Raw genomic sequence first — 27290 nt, forward strand, 5'->3', positions numbered from 1 at the left:
AACCTGCAGGGACACGGGCCCTCGTGGACTGAGATTGCCCACCCCTGTCCTAGAGTCTTCTATTACAAAGCCCTGTTGTTTATCGGGTTGTCTAGCGTTGTCTTGCTGTAATATAACAAGTAATGTAACAAGATTGTCTCTGAAAAAAGACGTCTTCTGGATGAGGGCACATGTTCCTCTAAAATGGTGCTAAGATGGTGCCTCTCCAGATGTGCAAACTTCCTGTTCCATAGTTACACCCACGCAGACTTTTGAACTAAGCACTGTTAACAAGCCAGGTGCTCCCTCTGTTCTTTAGTCTAGAGCAGGCCTCGAGGGCCGATGTCCTGCAGGTTTTAGATGTGTCCTTGAGCCAACACAGCTGATTTAAATGGCTAAATTACCTGCTCAACATGTCATGAAGTTTTCCATAGGCCTGGAAATGGATGAATCGTTTGATTCAGGTGTGTTGACCCAGGGTGATACCTAAAACCTGCAGGACACCGGCCCTTGAGGCCTGGAGTCTCCCACCCCTGGTCTAGAGGATGTGGTATCCATGTTCTCAACCCAGCTGGTCGCGACACAGGTCCACCCCTCCCTGAGACTGGTTCTGCTGCAGGTTTTTTCCTGTTAAAAGGGAGTTTTTCCTTTGGACTATTGCCAAAGTGCTTGATCATAGGGGTTATTTTGTCTGTATGTATTACTGTAGGGTCTGCTTTAGGGGAATGTTGTTGTGATTTGGTGCTGTATGAATAAAAATGAATTGAACTGGAAAAAGAATTTTCATTTTAGAATTCCATTAATTTAATAAATTCACTGTTCTGTGGTCAGATTCATCCGATAGCTTTCCACTCTGCTTCATCCCATTTTAAATGTGCTTTGGCTCAAAGGTGTTTATGGATCATGATCACATATGGCTTCTTCTTTGCATGATGGAGCTTCAACTGCCTTTCTGGATGGTACACTGAACTGTTGTTCCTGAGCCCATGACAGAATCACGCCTATTTTTAATGCTGTGTTGCCTAAGGGCACAAGGATAACAGGCATCCAATGCTGATTTTCAGCCTTGTTGTTTGCACACAGAGAATTTTCCAGAATATTTAAATCTTTTGATGATGTTATGTACAGTAGATATGATGAGATGTTCAGTGTCATCACAATTTTACATTGAGGAACATTATTCTGAAATTGTTCCACAATTTGTAGATGCAGTTTTTTGCCTCTCTGAAATGCCCAATCATGTAACTGATTGCTGTTTTTGCTTTTTAGTTACGTATTTACACTCTTTTTGCAGACTTTCATTGTCCTGCCCCAACATTTTTGAGACATGTTGCTGCCATCAAATTCAAAATGAGCTAATATTTTTCATGCAATAGTAAAAAGTCTCAGTTTAAAGATTTGTTATGTTTTCTTTGTGGTATTGTGAATAAAAGTTGTATTTATAAGATCTGCAAATGATTGCATTCTGGATTGGGGTGTAAATAAATTATGCAGATATACAGCACTTAAAACATTTTTTATTTCTACTCATGTGTTAAGTAACATAAAATCACATGTCAGCATTGAGAGGCACACTTTCCCCACACTTTTGTATTTCCAGCAATTTTTTTTATAAGATTCAAAGAAATGGCATCATAGTTTTATGATCAGATGTGTTTAACATAATGAGTAACGTGTTACAAATTACAAAAGCGTAAGATCAATGTTACAAAATAATCCCTTTTAGAAAAATGTTACTCTTTCATGTAACATTATCTTTTACTTCTTATGTTTTAGAGAGATTTTCCAGCACAATTAGTAACTTTTCTTGTTACAGTAACTGGGCACCATTTTAAGAGATATTAACCGCTCTACAGCAATAACAAAAGACAGACAAACTTAGAAGATAAACTCACATCATGTGCAAGCACAGACCTAAGCACGTAACATACATCAGAGCTCTAGACTAAACTAAAACATAGTTTGCATACATATGAACTTAAAACTGCAAGTGAAGTGTACATTCATTTTAAAGACATTCACGGTCACGTAATGAATTTATTGCCCTGAAACAAGATTGTCATGTTTGTCCCATAAGTAGGACAATACAGTGTAGTTAGATTGACATCTTAAGGGGAACTCTCTCCTGGTTAGTCTTGCTTGGCTCTTTGGGGTTCTGGTAGGACAGTCTCACAAATACAACAATGAGGATCACTCCTGGAAGGGCAAAAAATCAACACTGCATTTACATCACAGTTTTATTGCTAATTTAGATGCAACTCCAAGACCTCTCAAAGATGATTAAATCCTACTTTTCTAGATTTTATAATAAGGCATATATTACATTCCCACTTATTTTTAAATAGACTTTAATAGTAATCAAACAGCTTTTGTCCTGCTTACCTATGACTGCAAAGGTGCCAAACAAAATGCCGACTGCAGACTGTATAGTTGGCATGCCCTCCAGCTGCTTGGCAGCCATTTTGCAGTTTCCTCTGACATTGCAGGGGCACACAGTCACTAACAGGAGAGATAGCAAACACACAACTCACAAATCAGGGATTTTTAACACATCAAAACAGGGTTTGATTCAGGATTGATGTGTCGTCTTGTGATTCCTTGACAAAATTTAGGTTATGCATAACGTTTTTACTATAAATACAAATACTGGATGTTATAACCAGTGGATTTAGATAGTCAAATATCAAGCAAGGAATCACATATGGCATTCATTAAAAATAGTGCAGGTGTATTAATGTAATATCTTCATAGGGATTTAAAGGCTCATTTTCAGCAACCATTACTCAAGTTCCTAATCCCGACCTATCATATTTAAAGGCTGACTGGCCATTTGAGAAAGAAAAGAACTATGTTAGCACATATTGAAGATGCAGTAAATTTATCTAGTTGCTTGTGAGGAGCATAAAGTTTTGGAGTCACTTGATAATTTCAAAACAACCCATTATAAACCAAATTTTCTTCTCCAGTTATATTGTGTGTGAAAAAGAAAGATTTCACAGGTCTCCATGTAGTCCTGTGGGGAAAGAAATTATTCAACAGCTTGTAGAATCACAGCAGCAATAACTTGAAATAACCATTTTCTGTATGACTTTAACAGTCTCTCGCATTGCTACACATATTATATACACTATTTCAGTTGGGTTACAGTCTGGACTTGGGTCACAAGACAAGTGCTTGGGATCACTGTCTTGTGACCAAGTTTTAGTCACATATGACCCTAGAATGCTTCATCTGTTGTGAATCCCCTGGTCCTCCTCTGCCAACCTGCCATTTCCTCTCTGTTGTGTCCTGTTTTTTCTCCCTCTCTCTCCTTTCTGTGTGTATTGTGTGTATGGCTTAACTCTATCAGTTTGTTTTAGAGGGGAGGCTCTGCCGTGCTTCCCTCCTCTGTATGCAACTGGCTGTTGCTTTCCTAATACTCAAGGCTGAAGAAATCCCTCAGTCATTGCCAAATCATTGCGCTTACCATGGTGTTTGACTCTTTTGGTCGTCCCTTGTGCAGATGCTCCCAGTCCTGAGACTCCCTGTGATGAGCCTCGAGTGGTTTTTACCCACGAGGAGAAATCTGTGGCTATCTTTGTTTGCCCCTCCACCAGCTCAACTCAGACATAACTACCTTGCATAAATCCCTGTTTACTTGGAAACCAGCAATAATCCTGCTGAACTTTTACCTTTCTGTTTGAGTCCAGGTCTGAGTCTGAGCCTTGACATCATCATCCCTCCACCACTTTGCTAGACAGCTGGTATGAGATGTTTGTGCTGATATGCTGTACTTAGTGTTTACCAAATGTGGCACTGTGTATTATGGCCAAACAGCTTCACTTTGGGCTCATTTCTCCAAAGTACACAGTTCCATAAGTCTTGGAGTTTACTCAAACGAAGTGCTGCAAACATAAGCTGAGCTATGTTCTTTTTAGAGATAAGAGAATTGTACTGTCATGAACATCAATATTTAGAAGAGTTTTAGCTCTTGCGTTTTTTTGGAGTTTCTCATAACGTTGCACAGTCTGACCATGGGAGGAATTTGCTGGTACGTGTGTGTCATTGTATTAACACACATGTAATCTCTCCAGACCAGCAAGCAGGCAAAACCTGTGCTTTTATAACGGTGCGCAGATGTGTTGATGATCAGTTAAGTGCATTTGAGTAGCAGCACTATGGAGATGTACTTAGCTTTCCACAGTACTGCATAGGCTCATGTGAAAAATTTCTTTTTCATGTGACTGTAGTTTATCCTAACCAGTGTGCAAGATGTGTGATGCTGTGTTATGAAATGTCAGAATGGTTATATTAGGCAGAACACAATCTTAAGAGAGCTGTGTAATCACGAGCCTGGAAAAATCATTTGTAAAGCACCATTGCATCATTAATAAACAAGAGCAGCGCTAGGACAAGCTGGCACACTGGGGTTGATCTCTATTGATTGTTCCAGCACTCTTGTCCCAGAACCTCTATGTACTCGCTTTAGCTTATCAGCAGAGGTGTCAGCATTACCTGGCAAGTGTATGAAGGTGCTCCTGGGAGGAGAGCTGCTGTCAGAGATGGTGAAGGGCACGATGTAGACATCAGGGGGCAGGTATGGGATATTTAAGGACAGGTTGGTGTGAGTATCTGAAGGACAAAACACTTGTTAGTTGGTGCAGAAAAGTGATAGAGACTGTTTTATACATCACATTTATGATGACTTAACAAAATAACAAATGAACCTGGTACTTGTCAGCTGTGAAAATCTGTTCAATTTAAAAGCCTTATTTTTCTGTTGCATCCAAAAGTGGTCAACAACAACTATTTTTATGAAAAAAATGATCACATACAACAAGTATACAAGTACTTTTTAAGTTCTAATAACCGAAGGAAGAAAAACCCAGGCCAAACACATCCATACAACTGTATGAATAAAGAGCAAGCAGAAAGACTCTGATGGGGCTCTGTATGGAGTGGTCTGGAGCCTGTGACTCTTTATCTTATCTCTGTAAATCAGGCTAAAACACAAGCCTGGCTGCATGACGTAAGAACCCTGTCCTGTAAAGAGAAGCATATTATCAAGCTGTTTGAACTCTTATCTGATAGTCTTAAACTGTCCGATTGCACCTTAGCATCATCCCCCTTCATGTTCCATTTGTCAGGTAGGGAAACATGACCTGTGCAGCACCTCTGCAGAGGCTGTTAATGTCGATCTATTTATCCTCTGCCTGCACTGTGTCAAATCTGACGTGACATTTTATAAGTTCGAAGTGTGACCAGCCACCTACCCCGACCAGAGCTATTCTGAAAGCTTGTGATGAAAAAGCATTTCCCCTTACAGCTATGAACAGCCATTAAGAGCATGCGAAAAAGGAACATGAACATGCCGTTTGATTAACTGAATGTCTTCGGTGAAAAGAACTGTCACTCAGCTTCCCAAAAGACTTGAGATGAATGGCTGTACTACTCATGCACACACAGATCTGCTCTTTCATTCACTGGAGGTTGATGTAATTGTAATTTAAAAGAAAATAAAAAAAAATAGACACGTTTGCTGCAAAATCAGACAGACAAAAGCACACATTTATTGCTAAAACCATTACTGACTATGACCAGGTGCAAAGCATTCTGGGAAATTCCTATTTTAGGCTCCATTAGTTGGCAGGAAACCAGCGGTGACGTGAAAGAAATTACAGACAAGATATAATTACAGCTGGGCTCAATCAATACCAACAGGAACAGGGGAGTGAAAAGGCTAAAAAAAAACTGAGAGGGAAGCGGTTGAGCTGTGTGAATGACTTAATGACAGACGTCATTGCAGTAAATAGTTTGTATTCAGTGAGCACAACACAAGCAGTTACAAAAAAAAAGGATAATTATAATATATTATACCTAGCATCTCATATAAGACTGGAGATAAATCAGGGCATTTTGCACATCTCTACTCTTGATGGCAATTCACTGATTTTGATTCATGTAAGAAAAATAATGCAAAACATTTGGCACACTGTGGAAAATTAGATGTCCACTGGCTGTATTCAAAATTCGATTTATCCCCTTCACAAGATCCATTTGGCTGGAAGGCAATAACTTGTCCTCTCCAACAAATTAACTTCCTTATGCTCGACATTAATCAGAGCAGATTATCAATTTACACAGACAAGAAAGACACACCATTCACGTACACCTTCACAAACTGCCTGATAGGGTCTAATTTTTCCATGTTATAGAACTCAGGTCAGCAGCTTTGGCTCACATCGTCTACTGTTACTAGATAGAGCTTTTTCAAGGCTGGTAATCTGACTTGTTACTTTTGGAAAGGGGGTTTAGTGGTGATTCATTTCACTTAGTGAAGACTCTTTTCAGTTATGATTTGTGGGCCTATTTGAGCTCACTGTTACATCCACTCTGGCTCACTTTCAGACCATGTTGGCAACTAAAATCATCTGACTTCACCTTTCTGAAAAAAAAAGATAACAGAACAACTTTCAGTCCAAGTTTGGAAGGTAGAAAAAAACTATTTAAATTTTTTTGAGTATTTTTGGTTACATACAATTTATCAGAAGCCGCTTAGGGGAGTTTCTTCTAGCAGTAGTACATTATTTATTCCGCCTGTCTTTTCACTGTGAATCACATTGTATGCTGTGCGTTGACTGGACCTTTACACAGTTTGTGTTCACCCTACCATTAATAGGTGTTAGCTTCCAGTTACGTCGAACTGTGACATCGCTGCGGAGGGAGAAATTAAGTCGTCCTCCATGCTGCGGTCCATCACTGTCCCGTGATGCAAGCACCAAAGCTTGGTCCTCTAAGCGAGGTGTACACAGGTACTTCCAGGAGTAATCTCCTACCAGCACTGGACTGTTGTCATTCACATCCAGGATATAGACAGTCACCAGGGTGGACGCAGACAGGGAGGAGTTTCCTAAGATGTAAAAAGATGCTAAAAAACCAAACTGTTGTACACTAGACTTTTTAACATATGAACATCAGGTTTCCCCAGACATGAAGTAAGCCTTAAAGAAAAAAATAATTGACTATATCTATGCCTTGGAAACTGAGTCTGCCTTTAATCAAACCGTTGTGTTGCATACTCAATGATGGAAATGATCTTACGTCCATCCACTGCAATGACCTCCATGGTGTACGTGCTGTTCTCCTCCCTGTCCAAGGCCTGCACAGTCTTTAGCTCACCAGAATACTTCCCAATTGAAAAGTATTTCTTGGTGTCCCCTTGAAGAGAATATCTGTACCAGGAAACATCCATAGCTCTGTAAAATTGAAAACATGGAATTTCACACCCCTCCCAGCTTAAATTAGTTACCTTATTGGGTGAGAATCGGGGTCGTAACCTCGGATGGTGGCAATAACCCGTCCTGGTTCTTCCCCTTCTCTCACAGTCACCTCATAATGGCTTTGAGACAAGATCGGACCCTCGTTCACATCGTCAACATAAATGGAGACCGTTGCTGTGGATGCGGGGCCGTACCGGCCACGGACTAAGGCAACTGGATTCTGGGCACTGAGCACGAGAATGTACTCACTCTCGCGCTCAAAGTCCAACACCTGTGAAAAGATGCGTGCACACAACAAGTTTCACAAAGTGTTATTTAAGTATTACTTAATTTAACTCACAACATTGCATTAGACAACTACCTACACAATAGAAGAAGCAGAATTTGCAAAGTACTGCGTAAGCAAAACTTCACAGAAAGAGAAAGCAATAAACACAATCACATTCAGAGTGAGCGGAAAGCCAATTTCAGATCATTAAGAAAGAAATCAAGAATATTGATTACTGGATGAAGCATGGCAGCAATACAGGTAAATGCAAGGAGAAAGAAGAGATAGACATATTTGTGTGGTCTATCCTTTTCTGTATTGATTTACATGAAACAAATCAGTAACGAGGACTCTCTGTTAAGGTGTTTGTTCACTGCAGCTGCGTCACTCAAGCCCAAGTTTCTCAGTCACTTTTATAATAACTTTTCTGTTTAATAAGCTACATGCCGTTCATCCATCCATTTTCTTCTGCTTTTCTTCAGCTTATCCAGTTCAGGGTCGCTGGGGGTGCTGGAGCCAGGCCTAAGTGTCGTATGGTGTGACGCAGGCATTGATATATTTTAAAAGTATTAAGTGGGGTTTTTTTTCAGTTCCAGGTTGGTCCTTGAGTTAAAACAGGCACTGCTGATGCTGTGCCCTACATTACTCTTTCATATGAGCCTAAATGTGATAAAAGTAGATTTATTTTTGAAGGTTCAAGTGTAACCACACTAAACAGAGAGTCAAAAAACAGCATGTCCTTTTTGCCAGCAGGAGAGGGACACAGTACACCCCCCTTGTGTGTCTAGTCCCCTTATCTTAGGCCCAAGGAAACTGGATTTACTGGCAGTGTTACTATATTTCTAGACAGTGTAGATACAGAGGGAAAAAAAACAATTGATTCAGTGAGCCACCAGTGAAAGATTTTCCATGATGCTGTTTGAGCAACTAGGGCATGACAGTGGAAAAGATAGTACATTATAAACTGAACACACTGCTTTATTGTTGAAGTTAAGACTTTCATTCTCTAAATTTATGAAAGGGGATAAAATTAATTTAATAATAATTTAAAAAAAACCAAAAAACCTAGCCATGAATATTAACAACTTTGTTTTATCCTCTGGGGTGACAGCATGTGCTATTTATAGGTCCAAATATTGGAAGTAGCAGTTTCACAGTGATAGGATTACCATAATCTGTGCACTAAAATAGTAACTTGAACCTTCTGACTCTGATTGTAGGATTCAAAAAATAGTTTCACAGTGGGATGATGAAAAGATGGGAAAAGACTGTGATTTTACAGATTTTAGAGGCAAAACAACCCAGCTGAAGGAAAAACGAATCCCATCCCTCAGTCTTTATTACAACTGGGCACAACTGATTTCATTCGGTGTAATCTTTTGAATCCTGCCCTGAAGCTTGTTTTTGTTGTCAGGATTTGCCAGTAAACATGTTTTCTTTTTTCCCCATAAAACAAGACATCGGCAAACTGGCACTGCCTGACATCATCCTGCTGAGTACACGTGTCTTTGTTACCAGGGAGAAAAAAAACGCACACCTTGGAGAATAGATGAGTACTGCTGTTAACTGGAAGTGACACACCAAACTGCTCAGTGTGTGTCAGCGCATGAGAGCATGTGTATGGACCCTGGCGTTACTCACCTGATGATGCTACTCTTTTTTGAATTAAGTGCCTTTACAGTAGCATCATGTTCTTGCTGTAAATAGTTATTAGCTTAAATTACAGTAATACACAATATTTAAACACCACCAAAATAAATATCCTCATATGTTTCATAAAAACATCAATGTCTACCACATTTGTGTATTTGTAATAATTTGATACACATATTGATATACATAAAACTGTAAAAGCAACAGTAGTGTATCTCTCTTCAAAACGTGATGGGTATCACCATTTAACTACACATTTACACATCCGTTTATTTCTTCTGTCTTTACAGGCTAAACTCTTGAAGGGATAACAATGTTTACTAGATAGTTTTGATGCTATGCAGATAGCGAGATAGATTTTTAGTCTCTCTTGGTGTAAGAAAAATAGTGAGGCTGGTCAGAATGAACTGTTTTGCACACATACATACCTATACAATGCCCGGTCACTTTACTAGGTACACCTAATAGAGACGTCTGTCCAACTGCTCATTCACAGAAATAAATCAACCAAAAACTTTGCAGCAACTCAGTGTATTTGAGCATGTAGACATAGTTAAGACGACCTGCTGAAGTTCAAACTGAGCATCGGAATGGGAAAGAAAGGCAGTTTAGTGACTTTGAATGTGGCATGATTGTTGGTGTAAGATGGGCTGGTCTGAGTAAACCAGTAGCTGCGGATCTACTGGGATTTTCCCACGCGACCAACTGTAATGTTTACAGGGAATGGTCTGGAAAAGAGAAAAATCCAGTGAGCTCTCTGAGTGAAAATGACTTGTTGATGCCAGAGGTCAGAAAAAAATGGGCAAACTGTTTTGAGCTGATAGGAAGACAAGAGTAACTCAGATACCCACTCGTTATAACCAAGGTATACGGAAGAGTATTTTGTTAAACCTTGAAGCAGATGGGCTACAGCAGCAGATCACAGTGAATGCCAACTGTGTCAGCTGAGACGAGGAAACTGAGGCTACAATCCCCACAGGCTCAACTGGATATGCTGTAGAAAATGAGAAAACATTGCCTGGTCTGATGAGTTTGGGTTTCTGCTGTACCATTCGACTGAACATGAACATGAAAGCATGGCTCCATCCTATTTTGTATCAACAGTTCAGGCTGCCGGTGGTGATGTAATGGTGTGTGGTGATATTTTCTTGGCACAATTTGGGCCCCTTAGTACTTCAGTGCTACAGCCTACCTGAGTATCGCTGCTGAAAATGTTTGCCCTTTTATGGCCACTGGTTTCTTGAACATAGCGTCGACTTCCCTTTACTCAATTGGCCCCCACAGTCACCAGATCTTACATCATGGATGCAGTACCAACAAATTTGCTGCAACTGTGTGATGCTGTCATGTCAATATGAACCAAAATCATACTTAAGGAATGCTTTCAGTGCCTTGTTGAATCTTTGTCGTGAAGAATTAAGACAATCCTGAAGGTCAAAGAAGGTCCAACCAGGTATTAGCTAATGATGTGGCCAGTGAGTGTATATATTTATGAAACCAATAACTCAAACCTCTGATAGCCCAGTCTCACGTTAATTTCAACAGAAGTTCCAGTTTCTTTTACAGACTTTTTATGATTCATTTTTTAATTCAATGCGATGTCACCAATTTTTTCCACACTGATTTGATCCCATCCCTTTTGTTTAGTTCGTTCACTCTCCAGCCTATGTGGTAAAATGCCATTAGTATCTGCTCACATAATCTAATTATTCATTTGGCTTTGCAATTTCTAATAATGAAATCGCTCTGCTTTCTAGTGCTGACCTCACCCTGTAATCTGGTGAATTAAAGGATTTGCTTAAGTGCATTTTAATCCACTGGGGCTTTACTTGTGGAAGATTTAAGCTTTAATTTTTACTACGGTAAGCTAACTAATCTACAGTATCCTTTCTGGTGATGCAGCGTTCGCTATAGTGATATCTCACAAGGTCAACGTAAGAGCTACTCATAGAGACAGGAATTTAAACTGCATGACATCACTTTTGAAAACAAGCCATTGTCTGTTAAACTGAAATAATAGATCGAGATCCATTTTTAGCTTTTGGAAATGCTCTGCTTTATCTCAGAGGGGCCTGTGCAGCTCACAGTTCAATCACATTCATCAACTCCCACAAGAGGTTGAAAATAATAGACTGTCGCCTGCCTGGCCACTCACAGAGTGCAGACCATTAGAGTATAGACACACACAGACACCACATGCCTCCCTAAAATGCCCTGTAGGATTATAGGAGGCAGGCGAAGGGTGATGCACCCTGGGGACAGGAGAGATTACGCCAATGTCGTGCAGGACTCTTTTTATTATAGGCATGCAGGACTAGAATTTTGACATTTCTGAAAATCCTTTTCCAACTGTCTTTCAATGCATAATATCTACATAGGGTGATATTAAAATCATGCATTTATAAAATGAGGTTAGTTTTCTGTGACTGTGAGTGAATAATCTCTTAGGACATGCACATGCTGCAAGGACAGATACAAGCAGCTATGCCAAAAATTGTCCTTGGCATTAATATCTGTGTCCCTAAGAGGAAATGATCTTTGTATTGTCTCTCCTCTCAAAACAGAAAAAAAAAAAAAAAGGAGTTTCATTCAGACTGATGGACCTTATATCATGTTTTTAGCTGATCTTGGTAGTCAAATGTATGAGTGTAGAGCTTCAGTGTAGTTGGTGTTGTTCACCTTCGACAGGACAAGTGTGACCTCATTGGTCTGCTTATCTGTCACTAATGAAAAGACGTCCTCTTCATCTCCAGACTCTAAACGGAAGTCCACCTGCCAGCTGTCTCCACCTCGAACATCTGCATCCCTCGCCAGCACAGCTGTCACTGTCGTACCCACCAGGGCATCCTCTGGGATGTGAAAGGGTCCGTACTGATGGCGAGAAAACACAGAGTGAATGATCACTAAGAAGAAAAAGACTATCTTTTAAAAAAGTGAAAAAGTGTATGGAAGCATTTTGCATTTTTAAAAAAAAGCAGATCTCAAATGTCTCAGCTCACACTAGTTTTCACTGACCTGACCCTCTTTAAGGAAAACCTCCCCTGCAGGAGTGCCTCTAGAATAGTTTTATAGGGGCGGCCATATAAAAATATGGTGGCACACCAAAAACAGAACTTTGACAGGGGCGCAACGAAGGGGGTGACGACGGGAAATCATGAGGGACATACAGATTGTTGGGTTTTTTTTCTCTAGTATTGAGGCACCAGTTGTTGTGAATTGGTGTTACATAAATGAATCTGGCTTTGCAATAACAGCCCCAGCGAATGCTAAATAATGATAATGATTATTTATTTCTTGTCAAGGCCACTGCAGCTTTTGCCAGCAAGTTGTTGATGTTAAGATTGTGCGGTCACCAATAAATGCCAGTGATGACCGATTGCCCAATTTTCTATTGAGACGATGGGTGACTGCATGTGACAATATACATTTGCCCCCTCTTGCCCCCCTGGTGTGAGCTGACCTTTATTTGTGAACCTCTCTGTGTTTAGACAGCCGTTTAATCTGCCACTCCTGGATGTCCTCTAGAGAAGCAACCATGCCTGTGATCTGGCTGCCCCATCCACAGGGTTGCTGAACCCAGTCCTGTCACCACTCACCTCCCACATCACCTCCTATAGGGCTGCACTGCCATGGAAAAAGCTGCACTACTCAGGCGTGACCTGTTCAAGAGCATTTTCCACCTCTGTGTTTGTGTGTCTGTGGTAGCGATTATCTAAGCAAGTGTGCATTTGTTTTTAACAGCATTGTAATGATCATCCAACAATGTTTGAAAGCTGTTTGATTAAAATCCCTAAGTGTCCATTACACTGGGCGTGGATGTAAAGAATAACACGGTGTCAGGTGTTATGTCAAATCTTTGATTGATCTGGACATTGATGTCAAAGCTCTGCAGTCGATTGGTTTCTGTCCTTGACCAAAATTAAACCTTCTTTCATAGAAAACCACTGGCCAATTACACAGTGGGCCTGGAGCTGCATTATTTATGATGCCATCCTCACAGAACTTTCTGTGAGATTGTAATGGCTAAGATAACACTGCTTCTTATACAATTTCTGCCATGTTAACGACACTGGATGGAGCTGTGTAATCGTGATGTAGCCTGCTGTAGATAGACCTATAAATAAATGAGTGGAAATTTGTCTCTAAAGAAAGCTTTATCAGATTAAACTCTAAAAACACTGTCCACTTGGAGTACAGAGAGCCAAATAAAAGTCTTCCAATAACATAATGCCATCTATATAAGCCTGAGATTAGTATCATATCTAGTTCCCCGCCAGGAAAATTAGATCAGTGACCTGCGAAGCGCGTTCACAGTCCAAAATCCACAGATGATGTTTAGCCTGCTATTTTTCCAAAGCTATTGTTTATATTGCCCCAAACAGATCAATGCGTGAAAGGCGTCCTAATCTCTGTGCGCAAGTAACTGTTTGAACACGTGTTCTCGTACCTCGTGTTGGGAGAACACTGGTGGGTTGTTATTCTCATCCTGCACCGTCACAACCACAGTGCAGGAACTGTTCAGACCTGCCAGGGACAGGATCACAGCTTCTGTTAGTGACTCAGGTCAGCCCTTCTCACAAATTAAGAATGCTGAAGGAACAGCAAGTACCTCATGTTAGCCTTCGTCACACCCTGAGTCCATGAGTCATGCAGATCACATCATCTGTCACCCTAGAGGCTAACATATATACATCTCCTGGAAATCTCAAGGGAGGCTACTGACACACTTGCTCACAAAAGTAATTAACTTTTGCCTATTATAGTCATTATGAAAGATGAAATGTTTTATATATAATTGTCTCTGATGCACCTGTTTGTATCACTGCTATACTGCCTCTCTTTAACTCCCTAAAGTACAAGATAAACACCACCTTTTCATGAAAATTGGGTTATAGCTAAGGTTGTATTTTGCCTTATACATAGTCACCTTTGGCATCCTCAGCAGTGATGGTTAGAGTGTACTGCGGTGCCGTGCCCTCCATACTATCCGCTTGGACCGAGATGACCCCTGAGTCACGGTCCACTCTGAAGAGGGCACGAGGACTCTCTGGAATTTGTCCGACTAAGCGGTAGAAGATTCGTACATTGTCTGTCTTAGGGTCATCATTATCAGCCGCTTGCACTGTCAGGATTTCTGTCCCTGCAGGAAAAAATATATGAATAAAGAGGAGGAGGAGGCTTTCAGATTTATCATCAGAAGATATTTTCAGTTAGCTCTATAAAAAAGGGTTTTCTACACTGTTTAAAAAATGTAAAAAAAAAATGAAACAAAAAAATCCATGTTTGTTTTGTTTTGTTTTTTTAACCACAAATAGAATTTGACCATTTGACCATTTTGAAAATTATCTTTACATTTTATGTTTAAAAAATATGTATAATGCATATACAATATATACATTATTATGTACATGCTCTTTTTCTTTGGCAAATTTCAAATCTTTTTCAAGTTTGACTTCTCCTTTTCTCTCTTTTAACTCTTTTGTCAAGTAATAACAAGAGAAGCTAAAATGACAAGTCTCACAGCACACTGATTTAAAATAGGGAGAGAGTACAACAATAGCTTTCTCATATAATCCTCACTCAGTGATTCCATTTAGATTAACAGATTGCCCTGTGTAATTCATTTCCCCGAATCAGAATGTTTTAAAGCACCAACAAAAGCTTTTATGCCAAGGACCTGATACGTTACAACCCACCGTGTGCTTTTTAGGAGCACAGGAGGGGTGTTGGTGCTTCCCCTGTGTCCTGGCAAAGATCCCAATCTGCTTTCACAAAATGTATCTGGCGCTCTCCACCCTTTCATCACAACAACATTGCATCCAGGCTGTGTTTTTGCACTAAGCTGTGAAACAGTATAAAATAATTCTAGAAAATGACTATTCAAATTCACTGTGTTGCTTTATTATCATCATAATTTGTAAGATGAGTTTCTTTTAAAGATGTTTTACATGCAAGATTGTATTTTGGCCAAAGAAATAGTATTGTTCTTCCTTGGTGTGTGGTCTCAAAGCACACAGCCTGTGTGATGCAGTATCTAAATATTCCACTGTAATCTGATTAGTAGGACTTGCATGAGTGAAAACAAACAAACAAACAAACAAAAAAAATCATCCAAAACCTATATGTTACCTCGAGCAGCCAGTTCTTTCACCACAGTATGGTACTGTGCCTGTGGAAATGTGGGCCTGTTATCATTAGCGTCACCCACCATCACCCTCAGCTCCACAGGTTTGGCAATCTCCCTGCCGTCGGGACGCTCAACCACAATGCTGATATGAAACTAAGTAAGCAGAAAAGGTGAAAAAAGAAGAAAAAGCAGAGAGGGAAATATCTGGTCACATGTGGTACCCTTAACACTGTGGGTTACGAGTCACGCAACCCACGCTCCCATCAACTTTCTAGCAGCAGACCAAAAAAAAGGGATTACATGCCCAGTAGACTACTAACGACTGTAAAGTCTTCCTCTGTGCAGAGCATGATAGGATACATTTCTGCAATACGAGTAAACATTTACTTTTTGATCCTGGTTATACTCACGGATTTTGTTGAGATTCTGGTTTCCTAGTTTCTGTCTCATCTCATATCAGCCAATTTTTGCACATTTCCAGCTCAACCATTTCAGATTTGTGTAAGAATGTTATGGTCCAGTGAACATATACAATGAGTGCTATGAATTTTTTTTTCTTGCTTGAAGAAAGCAAAGGGAACTGAAGTCACATTCAATGTCTGCGTGCACAAATAAAAGATGATTCTGATTCTCATTCAACTAGCTTTTTGGTTTTTTTTGAAAAATTCTTTCACTTTCAGACTGTTTTGGAAACAATGTTTCAACATGAATATCTCAAAAACTTTTAAAGACAAAAACATGAAATTTTCACTGATCTTTCTTATCATCAAAATGAACCAGAATATGGAATTTGGGACAGATTCATTCAAAAATGTCTTAAGTATTGGCTAGATAAATATTAAATGTTCAGCATTTGTGCAAAGTCCCATATTGTAGCACACACTGATAAAAAAAAAACTGCACACTGCAATTCCTGAATGGTATTTAGTATGTATAAAAGTATGTAGAATAGATTTCAACAACTTAGTGACAAAAATGAAGAAAATACTATTTACTATTAAATAATAGCGCAAAGCTGTATTCAGATTAAGAGTCTTCTGGCATTTTGTGGTTCTTAAGCACTTTTCACAACTCTTAAAATCAAATATACAAATGTATCTTTTCTAACTTATTTTACCAGTGGTAGCAGTACACCAAACAAAATTTTACGTTTTTTCAAAGCCTTGTTGGTTTTCCGTAAATACTTTAATATATATAACCTTAAAAAACGTGTAAAAAAAGTCTTGAATAAATATAAGGGGAAGTCATCATATCAGTTTGAGCTTCCTGTTTGTGAGAGACTGTATTAAACCCATGAGACACCAGTTTAAACTTTCATTATCATTTTCAAACTTCCACTGAAAGGTCAGTGAAGAAAAAGACAGGGTAATGTGCTAGAACACTGCGTTTTAACAATAATCACATCACCCAATTGTAGCTCAGTCTTTCTGTGCTTTTCTTTGGTGCATCTGTGCCAGAATATTCTGCTCACTGAGTCATTCAAAGCTCACAGGAGTTTAGGTTGTCTGCAAAGCTTGAGAGCAAAATGCAAACACATGGACTTTAATTTGTAATCCTGATACAAAGGATGATCTTTCCTTTGATCTAAAGTGAGACAGATTTGCAATGAAGAGTTTTAGATTCGCGATCTTTAAAGCCATTATACAACAATCCTCTTGTCACAGGCAGAATATGTTTAATGAATAGAGCACTTTTCAGGTTTTGGTTTGTAATTAGGCTGTGACTCAGTGCTCAGCTTTGCTGAAGTAATGTGTACCAGGGTTCCTACAATAAAAAAGCCATTAAGTTGTAAGTAATAGGAGAGTTAATTAAAAACAGGGACTTTCTTCCAATGAACAACATAAGAACCCTTTTAGGGACAATAAGCCTGGCACTTCTCATTGTTCAGCTTTTGAATTAATAATTTTGTCATCAGATGGTGAAAATACTTGTGAATGAATCACATCATCCTGCTAGTTTAAACATAAATGAAATGCACCTGTATGAAGAGTTTTTAAATCAGGGCAGTCTTTATAAACACATCAGCTGACAAACACACATCATCTTTGATATCAAAGTTTTCACGTACTGTGGGTTCAGAAATTGAAATAAAGGGCTCAATCTTTAATAGAGGAATTTTTGACTCTAATCGTGAAATTTCATTTATTATGAGGTGCTGGAGATGTTTGGCTCAAAGTACAGACCTGGTCTTGTGTCTCTCTGTCCAGCGGGGCATTGAGATAAATGACTCCTTCTCTGCTGATGGTGAAGAGCATCTCTGGAAACTCCCCCTCCAGACCATACTCTGCCTGACTGCCACTCCATTTGACCTAAATTAGCACAGACAAATGTATACAAACATTTTATGAGTATTCAGTTTTACATATCTGCAAGTGAATTAAACGCGAATATGGTTTCTTATCTGGGCGTAGCAGGAAAATTGAGCGAAAAACTGTAAACATAGAAAGCTTTGCGACCGAGCGTGTAAGATGTATAAATACCGAGCTAAGCTACCATTTGTTTATATGATACGGAGCCAGTTAAATGCGCTGACACTGATGGGGAACAGAGAGCACAGCCAAAACTAACGATGAAGGCTGAAGGGGATTTTCCACTCTGCTTTACAACCCCCTAACAGAGGGCTGTGCAGATGGGCTGAAAGGGCCCTAGTAGCAATCAAACAGCACCCAACAAGGACAAGAGCCCAGTTGTATCACAGCTGATGCAAACCCAGGGCATGTGCATCTCCTCAGCTCACTGTCAGACACTCGTCCCTTGTTTTGGATATAACTGCCCATGTGCAATGCTTCTGTATACACAAAGCCACTTCACACAGCTGGCCGCCTTTCAGTGTTATTGTGTGCTTTGAGACCTTGCAACTTTAAAGACATGTGATTGATGAGCACTGACTCTTTTGTATAGAGTTATATACAAATCATCTATGAAATCATCTGTTTTGCCTCCATCCATGTTTCAGTTTTCCAAGCACGTGCTGTCTCTGTGATATCTTGTGTTTGAGCTTGGTCAAGAGTGGCTGTGCGCCTCTTGGCAGCACTTGGGGCATGATGCTAATCAGTACTTGAATAACGTCAAGTAAACCTCCCAAATCAGGCAATGTTATAATAATAAAGCTGAAGCTAGTTTCTCATTATTTAATAAGCTGACAGAAGATAAGTGTTGTGCAAAAGTCTTGAGACACCCCTCATTCCTTGATGTTTTATATACAAAAATGCAAAATAGTTGCAGTGATTTCTTGAAATGTGCAAACATTGAAATTCAGTAAATAATGCAAAACCAAGCTATGAATCAATATTTGGTACGGCCACCTTCCCACATAGCAACCAGGTCTGGCTCGGATCTGGTATCAAGCCGGCACTGCTGGCTGACTTCTGGCATGATAAGACGGATGTCATCCAGATATGGGCCAGGCCTGGCATAGATGGCACTGTTTATGTGATGGCATGCCATATCTGGCTCAATTGTGGTTTGGTTTATGTGGCCCAGGCCCATAGAAAACAGGTCTGGCCCGGATCTGGGCTTCAAGCTGGCAGAGTGTATGTCAACCAGATGTGCGCCAGGTCTGGCAATGATGGCACTATTTATGTTCCTATTTTCCTGTTTTAGTTAGAAGACCCAAATGCCATGTTGCAATACTATACTACTATAGTAGCTGGCTGTAGCTCAGGAGGTAGAGCAGGTCACCTACTGATTGGAAGGTTAGTGGTTCGATCCCTGGCTCCTTCAGTCTGTATGTCAAGAGTATGAATGTAGTTAGGAAGCACTCAGTTAAGAGAAAGTGTGTGACTGGTGACTGTGGCATGTTGTATAGAGCACTTTTCGTGGGAGACTAGAAAAGCGCTATATAAGAATCAGTCCGTTCACTGTCTGAACGGAGTCATGTTACTTTTGCACAGTTTTGCATGTTCTGGCACATGTTGTTATTACATGGCTTGATTAAGGTACACATTAGGCTGACACCTGGGCCAGAGCTGAAACTGTTCTGGGCCCGCACAGGGCCAGCAGTCTGTCTACAACTCATGGCTCATGGCTGCACACAAATTACACGTGGCCCACAGCAGCAGGTTGATTTCGGCATCTGTCACACCAAGGACGGTGTCAGCATGTAAAACACAAGATTTGTCACAGTTGAGTAGATGCCGACATGACTGCTTCATTTATCTGAGACAGTAGGGGAGGTGGGATGTATAGAGTGGGTTCTTGGACACGATTCTCTATGTATGTGTCATAACAGCAGTTAGCCCCACCACCTACTGAGCACAGCAGTATTAGAACACCGCGTGGGCGCAATAAGGCTTCCCCCAACTAAACACCATGTTAATCTAATCCGGTTTTGTGTGATTTTAGTTACTGTTCACGTAGATGATTCAGTAAAGAAACAAGAGGGCTCATTTCACACTCTACTAACACATTTTTCATTAGGAATTAAAAGAGAAACACACAGGAAATCTGCTCATTGAGAGATTTCCAGACAGCCTTGTTTACATATAGAGACACAGATGCTATGTGTTGATATTAAATAATAAAAAGGTCACCGAGCCGGAGTATTACATTATAAATAACTACTAAACCTTTACGATAAAACTGTAGACTTTGCAGCTGATTTGAACTGGCTTTTGAAAATATGACAAAAAAGAAATCAAATCAGCCCACGCTTGTGAATCCACACATTTTCTGTGGGTGGCAGGGGACGTTGGAACAGGAGAGAAGAGAGACTGAGGGCGAGTGTGAGGGGGAGGTGGGAGAAAACCAGAGGAGGGGGAGGTATTGCGGTGTACCTGCTGGCCAAAGCGATTCTCACAATTTGATTGAGCTTTATATTCAGCTCTGCAGGCCCCATTGTTTCCACAGTTCTCGGAAGTGAATAACTAAGATTAGTTTTTTTTTTAAATGCAGGTGTAGATTTAAAAGATTTCCTGACAAAGGGTAACTACCACCGCAAGCAGATTTTTTTGCCATGTGTTACATTATTGAGTTATTAATAGACATGTAGTAGATATGGCAACATTATAAAAAGCAAAGGGTTAGAAAAGACCAGGCTCAGACACCAACCTATAAATAGAAATTACATAGATACCATGAGATGCTTTTTGGAGTTAATCCAGTGTGAAAAAGGGACCGGCTCTGTGGGATTGTTGGCTTTTTTTGAAGAAAAGATGGCAATCAAAAATTTTCCATGGTATTTCAAGTTTCAGACATGAAATCGTACTCATATCTTCATGCAATCACCAAAGTTTACTTTTGATTTCAACACTCCTTTGTGAGGCTGCAACACTTAGATTTCTTTATCAATTCATCTTTCATTGCTTTTTAATTAGTATTTACTTAATTTAATCAGAAATGTCATGAAATCACAAATGTCTCTTTACAAGCTGATGGCTTTGGATATTTTGTTGTGGACAACTAAAGGTGTTAAAACTCAAAGATATTCAATTTACAATAAGTCTCAGTTGGATAGAAATACTTACACAGTAGTTTTTAAGGTTACATCACAGCAGCAAGAAGAAGAGAAATGTGCCAAAAAATAATAGGAATGACTTTCTATTGAACTGGATATTTCTTTAGATTATACAAGATATTCAAATATTTGTAGTAAGCCGTACAATACGATTAAAATTGCACTCCATATGTTCTGTGTATTTGAGTTTAGATTTTGGCTTAAAGCTGTAAGATTTGTGTAATACCCCTCAGAGTGATGGTAGGTTTGTGGGCGGGCAGCAGTGAGTGAGTAAATATGGGAGTTAAAGTGACTCAGTCAGGAGGTGGCCTGAAAGGATCCATGGCATTTGAACAGCCTCAATAATTTAGTATTTGGTCACTTAGAAGGAAACACTAAAAACAGCAACAAGCAATGTGAGGCCACTTTACTCAGACCACACTACTGACAGCGTTTGCTTGATTGCAACATGATAACATCTTTTTACTACATTAATAATGCCGCACCATTTAATTGTTTTTTTTTTAAAATCATGTACAAAGGGCTTTACTTTAGATGGTGCATACAGTGCTAACATGGTGCATTTGTGTTGAACTGTTGCTGAGTCAATACAATCTTTTTGGTGTTTTGCTGTCTGACCTGTGAGATGGGTATGGGGTAAGGGCCCGGAAGATTTTCCTGAAGCCGTACAGGGTCAGGTGATGCCCAGGTGTTTCCTGTCACCTCAACAGTAACAATGCCAGCGGAGAAGAAGGCATCTGCCCTCCCAGCCATATCCTTCACCATCACTGAGAGCTTGTAACGACCACACATCTCTGGGTCCAGAGTAGAGGCTCCTGGTGGTGACAGAGGCATAAATTATACAAGAAAGCCTACAAGACTTTCTACAAGACAGCACTTTATTGGAACATATGTTTTACTTTCCAGAGTGCAAAAAGGCAAAAGTCCTGAAAGCTAAACAAGCAAACACACCATAATAACATAAAGACACTCCAATAATCAAAGCATTAACATGTCCTCACATGTCTGAGTGCTCCTTCTATCCGTTCTTTTGCAATTTCTTTGTTAAATGGAAGCAAAATAACATAAACAGCCGACTTGAAGTGTAATTGTGACCAGGTAGCCTAAAGAAAAGGTGCAAAAATCAAGGAGGCAATTTTCACTGCTGCTCATCTTGTGGAAATCATCAGCAGCGTGGGCCAGAAAGGACCGGCAAGTGTGAAAGTCATCCAGCTCCTGCCAAATCGTAGCAAAGGGCAATTCCAAAGCTACAGAAATAGCACTGGCACACAAGAATTTCTCGCATGTGTGTCCGCTGGACTAGAAGCGATATCACTGAATAATGTTATTGTAATACTTTTGTATCAAATATTTATACATTACTGGCTTTTTTGTGATGTCAGGCTTTTCCAAGACTTTTCATTATGTTCACATTTTGATCCTGTTTTAACAACTTCAACTTGCGTTTCTCAGAAGTGTTTTAAAGGTTCTGTACATATGTCTGCCTCTATGATTAGAAACTGACCACCAACAGCTTTTTCAGGAAAATATCAATAATAAAAATATTTCCTGATATTCTTTGTTTTGTTTTATGGGGGAAAAGGATTACTTGGTGTGAGTATTGTGCTCTTGCAGACAACATATTTGGACAATAACAGATTTCCTTTACTTAAGCACATTCATGTGGAAATAAATGAGATATTACAGAGAATTTACTTTTTGATTTTAATATGGAATTATTTAAATCACTTATTTAAATAAAAGAATTGTGTTTTAGAAACGTTTACACACACTAGATGTTTAAAGGTTATTGGACACTTGGATGCTAAATCACTGGTGGACTGAAGTGCATCGTTTCAGTGTTGATATCTGCAGAAAAGAGCTCACAGCAGCTCATACATGGGCTACAATTTAGATTCCATTGTGACAATGAAGAAGATAATAATGAGGTTCACTGTCAAAGAGATATAAAAATAGTTTGCCATAGTCAATATCTGGATTTTTTTTTCAAGCAAAAACTATGCATGCACATGAAATCTAGACAATTGCTGGCAACATAGTAGACCAATCAGTGCAAGTCTTGTGCATGATGGTGAAGATAAACCTGTTTATGACTGCAAATCAAGTCAAGAATGCTCGACATTGATGATGGTGAGCATGTTTCCCTCTCTGTTTCAAGATGCAAGCAAAAACTGAAAAGCCAGATTAAGGGTCTCTAAAGCCTTAACAGAAAACAGTAAGGTTGTGTAATGGTTTTGTGGCCTTGTGAAATGAAGTGAAAGTAAAGAAAAGAACTGCTCATGACCCACAGCATACCAACACAGAGCTGCTTCCGTTTGTTGCTTTGGCATGCGTGACTGCTAGTGCATCTGATTTCATTGCTGAATGGAGCAACGGGATGAATGAATGAGGTAGAGGAGCATCCGGTCCATTAGAATTCACTGCATGCCATTTCATCATTCAAGAGGACAAACTGTCTACATGATAAGCTCCTAAGAAATAAGAAAGCAATTTTTAATAAATGTAAAGAGTTGGCCTCTCAAATTGCAGAAAGTTAAACCTACATTGTAACGCTGCACTCTAGGTGACCCTCCACGCTGATTTGTTGGGAAAATATATGTTGAAGATTCCCTTTATGGATAAAACACTCCCCACAAAATTATCTTGACTATTTCCTTTCAGCGGCTGGTTGAGACTGACCTTCCTCAGTGAGTGAAACCTCCCCAGAGACGGCATGGATGGAGAACATTTGGCTGGAGGGAATCCTGGGTGTTTGTTCCATCAGGCTGAAGCGCAGATCAGCGTGGGGACTGTTGCGGTCATCGCGATCTAGCGCTTCCACTTGCATGAATGGTATTCCTGAGAGATACGGGTGACACAGAATTAAAGAGTGGGACAAAATGTCTCAATTTCCATCCTAACTATACCAAGAAAACATGCTGATGTGAAGGCAAAAGAACAAAAACATGGGTTGTGTAACAGCAAATCTTAAAAGTTAAAAGATGAAAACTCTACAAAATGCCTAGTCTGCACAGACAGAGTAAAACAGTAACAGAATTAGCTTCAGTGAGTTGACCTTTGTGGGAAATTCAAACAGAAAGCTGATCAACACAAAGGTGTATGTACCATCATGGTTTTCTTAAATGAGAAATACATAAAAACATAATTGAGTTAATACTATGAGCTAGACCCTGTGTATATCGAAAGGACTTCAGATGGAATACACTGGGGCCTTTGTATCAAATAAATGTGATCACCAAAACCCATGACAAAGTCTTTTTGTGTGTGTGTGATTGAAATGATGCTGTTTGCAACGTTATTAAATCTATTTATACTGATGTTAAGGTTAAACTGCCGTTTCCACGGAGATATGAGGCATGTTTTTTCACTGTTGACGACATTCAGCATATTTCATAAATCAGGACTGACGAATGTGACCCAGCCTTAAATTGGCTGTGTAATACGTTCACATCTGAGTGCAAGGTTCTCGTACCCTTGAGAAGCCCGAGCTGCACGCTGCCTCTCATGCTCTCCTCTATGAACGTAGGCACGTTGTCATTCTTGTCGATGACACACACTTCAACATTGAAGCTCTGATGATGCACTGACGTTCTGAAGGACACCTGTGACGCGAACACAAACATGTTCTGTAAGAAACACACGCTGGAGCCCGCGTCCACCCTGTTCATGCGAATCGTTTAGCAGCCCCAAACTGCTTTGAACAACAGCACGTGATCATTATGAACAAGATGATGAACAAGAGTATAAAAATGTATTTTCTATGTGAACTATCTGTATGGCACATTGGAGAAAGTCATTCATTAGCCGAAACATGACTGAAAATTGCTTTCGGTGCACTATGATCAGAAAAGAAATGTTTTTATACCTGCAGAGAGTAAGATGGCTGCTTTTCCCTGTCCAGTGGTTTTAGGGCGTACAGAAACTGAGCATCGACTCCAAATATGCCCTCATCATCTCCTGTTACCACCAGGTCACTATAATTAGATGGCAGGCTTTGAAGCTGTGGGGATGAAGACAAAAAGTATGCATGAAAACAATCAGTTTGTCATCCTGGTTAATGGTTAATGAACTTGCACTACAAGCAACTACACAGATGCACCTGCATTTAAACTAGATGACATTGCAACAAATGCAGCATGATTAAAGTGCAAGCGATAATCTGCTCTTCACGTTTTATCCTTTTCTGGTAAGTTGGTTAAAATTGAGCTTTTTTTACTCTCTGCCGTGTTCACTAAGAGACAATAATTGAGCTCCCACAATAGCTGACCACCATTTGTTCCATGTGCCTTATGAGAAAGCAGAGCTGTGGTTTGCCAACAAGCAGCAACATTCCTTTGGGCTTCTTGTGAAAAAAATAACATTCAAATACTTGAATAAAAGATAAAGGAAATTCTCAAAGTTGAATCTAAATCCGATGTCTTCATCTGGAGGCTACGCGTTTGTCTCTCTTTATTCACTTTGTTAGTTAAAAGTGTGCTAATCTGCTTAAAATAGCCCCAAAAGAGCCACAAAGTGTACTTATGTTTGAATAAGATAGAGTTTGAGTTAGACTGAGTAGGACATCTTTACTTCTTCTTCGCCTTCTTTAGACACCTCCCTTCAGGGGCCACCACAACAGATCATCTGCCTCCATCTCACCCCGTCCCAGCTCTCACATCATCCTTCACTGCATTTATGATTTATTTTGAGGTCTTCTGGGTGGATGAAAGGGCATTACCAAAGCAGGAATGGACCAACAGGCTGATTTGTTTGAGCTTTTATAAGTGTTTTATTGACAGTAAAATATGCTTCAGAATTTCTATTTACCAGCCTCCTGCCATTCAACTTCCCCAATGACGAAATTACTTGATTACAAAAAATCCATACAATGTTGCAGTGCTTAATGAGAGGACGCTCATGGATGCTTTGAAGAAAAAATATAGCAGCGTCTGAAAAATCTACTTTAGAGCAGACGCTGAAACTGCGTATTTACAATAATCTGCGAGTTTAGCCCTCTCTGACGAACGCAACTTCATGAAAAGGTTTTTGCCTTAAACGAATGTGAAGCAATTATTATGTCTATTCCATTTATAACACAAAGTGGGGTTATTATCCTCCATTGTGGCCATTAACAGGCTATTTGTGTGTGAGTCAAAATGACACCCAGACTGACATCAAAGCCTAAATATATTCCTATGTTTCATACAAGACGTGACGACACCACAGTCCAGCCCAATAAAATGCCAACATTCATGCTGTTGCATAACCCAGAGGAGGTCTGACTGACAAGTATGAATTAAACATCCTGTCTGCCACCCAGATGGACTATATGCAGAGACTGAGGCTGACACCTGACAAGCATTGTGAACATGCCAATTACCAGGTTTATACACTTTCAGGTCTGAGTGCAGGAAAACACACAGATCCAGCTTTGGTTTGCAGCATAATTTCCTTTTCTATCAGTTTATTTTTCAACATGTTACTGATTACCGAATGATGATTTTAAATGTTAAATCTTGATTAAATTTTGCATTTCTGACTTTTAAATAGTGAAAGGTCACGCTTACAACACAGAATTCTTACTAAAGTGCATTTGAAATCAAATCAGCTTGTATTTCTGCTTAGATATATAATTACCTAATCGCCATGATTAAAAAGGTTACGTTTAGAGAAACACATCTGCTTTCTTGGAAAATGAGCACAAGAAGTACAAGAAGTTTTAAGTGCCTTACCTTGGTTAGATACCATGGGAAAATACCATCGTAGTTTTCAGGGACACCAATTTTAACATTCGTCCCAGCACATGGTGCAGATGTATAAAGTACTGCCCACTGTGAAACAAAATATTGTCTTGGTAGCAGCTAAAGGTTCATGCAATAATGTTATCTTAGTATGAAAGGTTAATGTAATACAAAAAAATCTGCTTACTATGAGAGCTGTGAAGAGCATTGGTGTAGCTCCTCTCTCGGCCATGTTCCCCCTTGCAAACGGGATAAATGTATAATAGCATTTCAGACCAACTGGTCTTAGCACGACAAACACTTTGTTAAAGAGGCACCACTTACGAGAGGATTTCACAGTTTTTAAATGAGCAACAGCGTGCACTCAAATGCACAACCACCTATGAAACCACTAAATGCCACATTTGAGCCCACACAGTGGACAACAAGAAAGACACTTTTGATTGGAAAGCAAAAGTAAATTTCTTTTTAGGTTAATCTAAAAACAAAGCGTATTTCATCATTAATGCCTGACAAATATCTTGTAGCTGTGTAGCAGTACCCAATCACTCTGAATTATGGTCATGGTAATCACTTACAAACTCCTCTAGCTGCAATTAAAGCCTCCAAAGTACAAAAGATAAGCTGTGGGTATACTGTAGCTCGACAGTAATTACGATAGGAACATGCAATTAATAAAGAAAATTAATAAACAAACTCTATTCTCTAAACAAAAATGTTTCATCTTACCTTCTCCAAATGATGCGTGTGCTCCCTCTAAGAGGTGTGAGAGGAGTTTAAATTGGGTGGAAAAACTGAGCACTTGTACTCCTTTTGGTGGATTAATGGT

General features: G+C 39.6%; 1 protein-coding gene across 1 annotated transcript; it reads right to left on the reverse strand.

Moving 5' to 3' along the window:
• Window positions 1-1476: 1476 nt before the first annotated feature.
• cdh16 (cadherin 16, KSP-cadherin) lies at window positions 1477-27219 on the reverse strand. The gene is made up of 18 exons (XM_082539246.1): window positions 27191-27219; window positions 26649-26700; window positions 26453-26551; window positions 24607-24741; window positions 24214-24343; window positions 23421-23579; window positions 21360-21556; window positions 17470-17595; window positions 15289-15439; window positions 14087-14299; window positions 13607-13683; window positions 11839-12030; window positions 7268-7509; window positions 7060-7190; window positions 6629-6868; window positions 4474-4590; window positions 2362-2478; window positions 1477-2175 (listed from the first exon to the last, which is right to left on the reverse strand). The coding sequence occupies exons 2-18, from the start codon at window positions 26691-26693 to the stop codon at window positions 2075-2077; spliced, it is 2472 nt and encodes an 823-aa protein (XP_082395372.1). The 5' UTR covers window positions 26694-26700; window positions 27191-27219; the 3' UTR covers window positions 1477-2074.
• Window positions 27220-27290: the final 71 nt, after the last annotated feature.

Source organism: Aulonocara stuartgranti, assembly GCF_965226115.1.
Source record: "Aulonocara stuartgranti genome assembly, chromosome: 1".
In the NCBI taxonomy this organism is placed as follows: Eukaryota; Metazoa; Chordata; class Actinopteri; order Cichliformes; family Cichlidae; genus Aulonocara; species Aulonocara stuartgranti.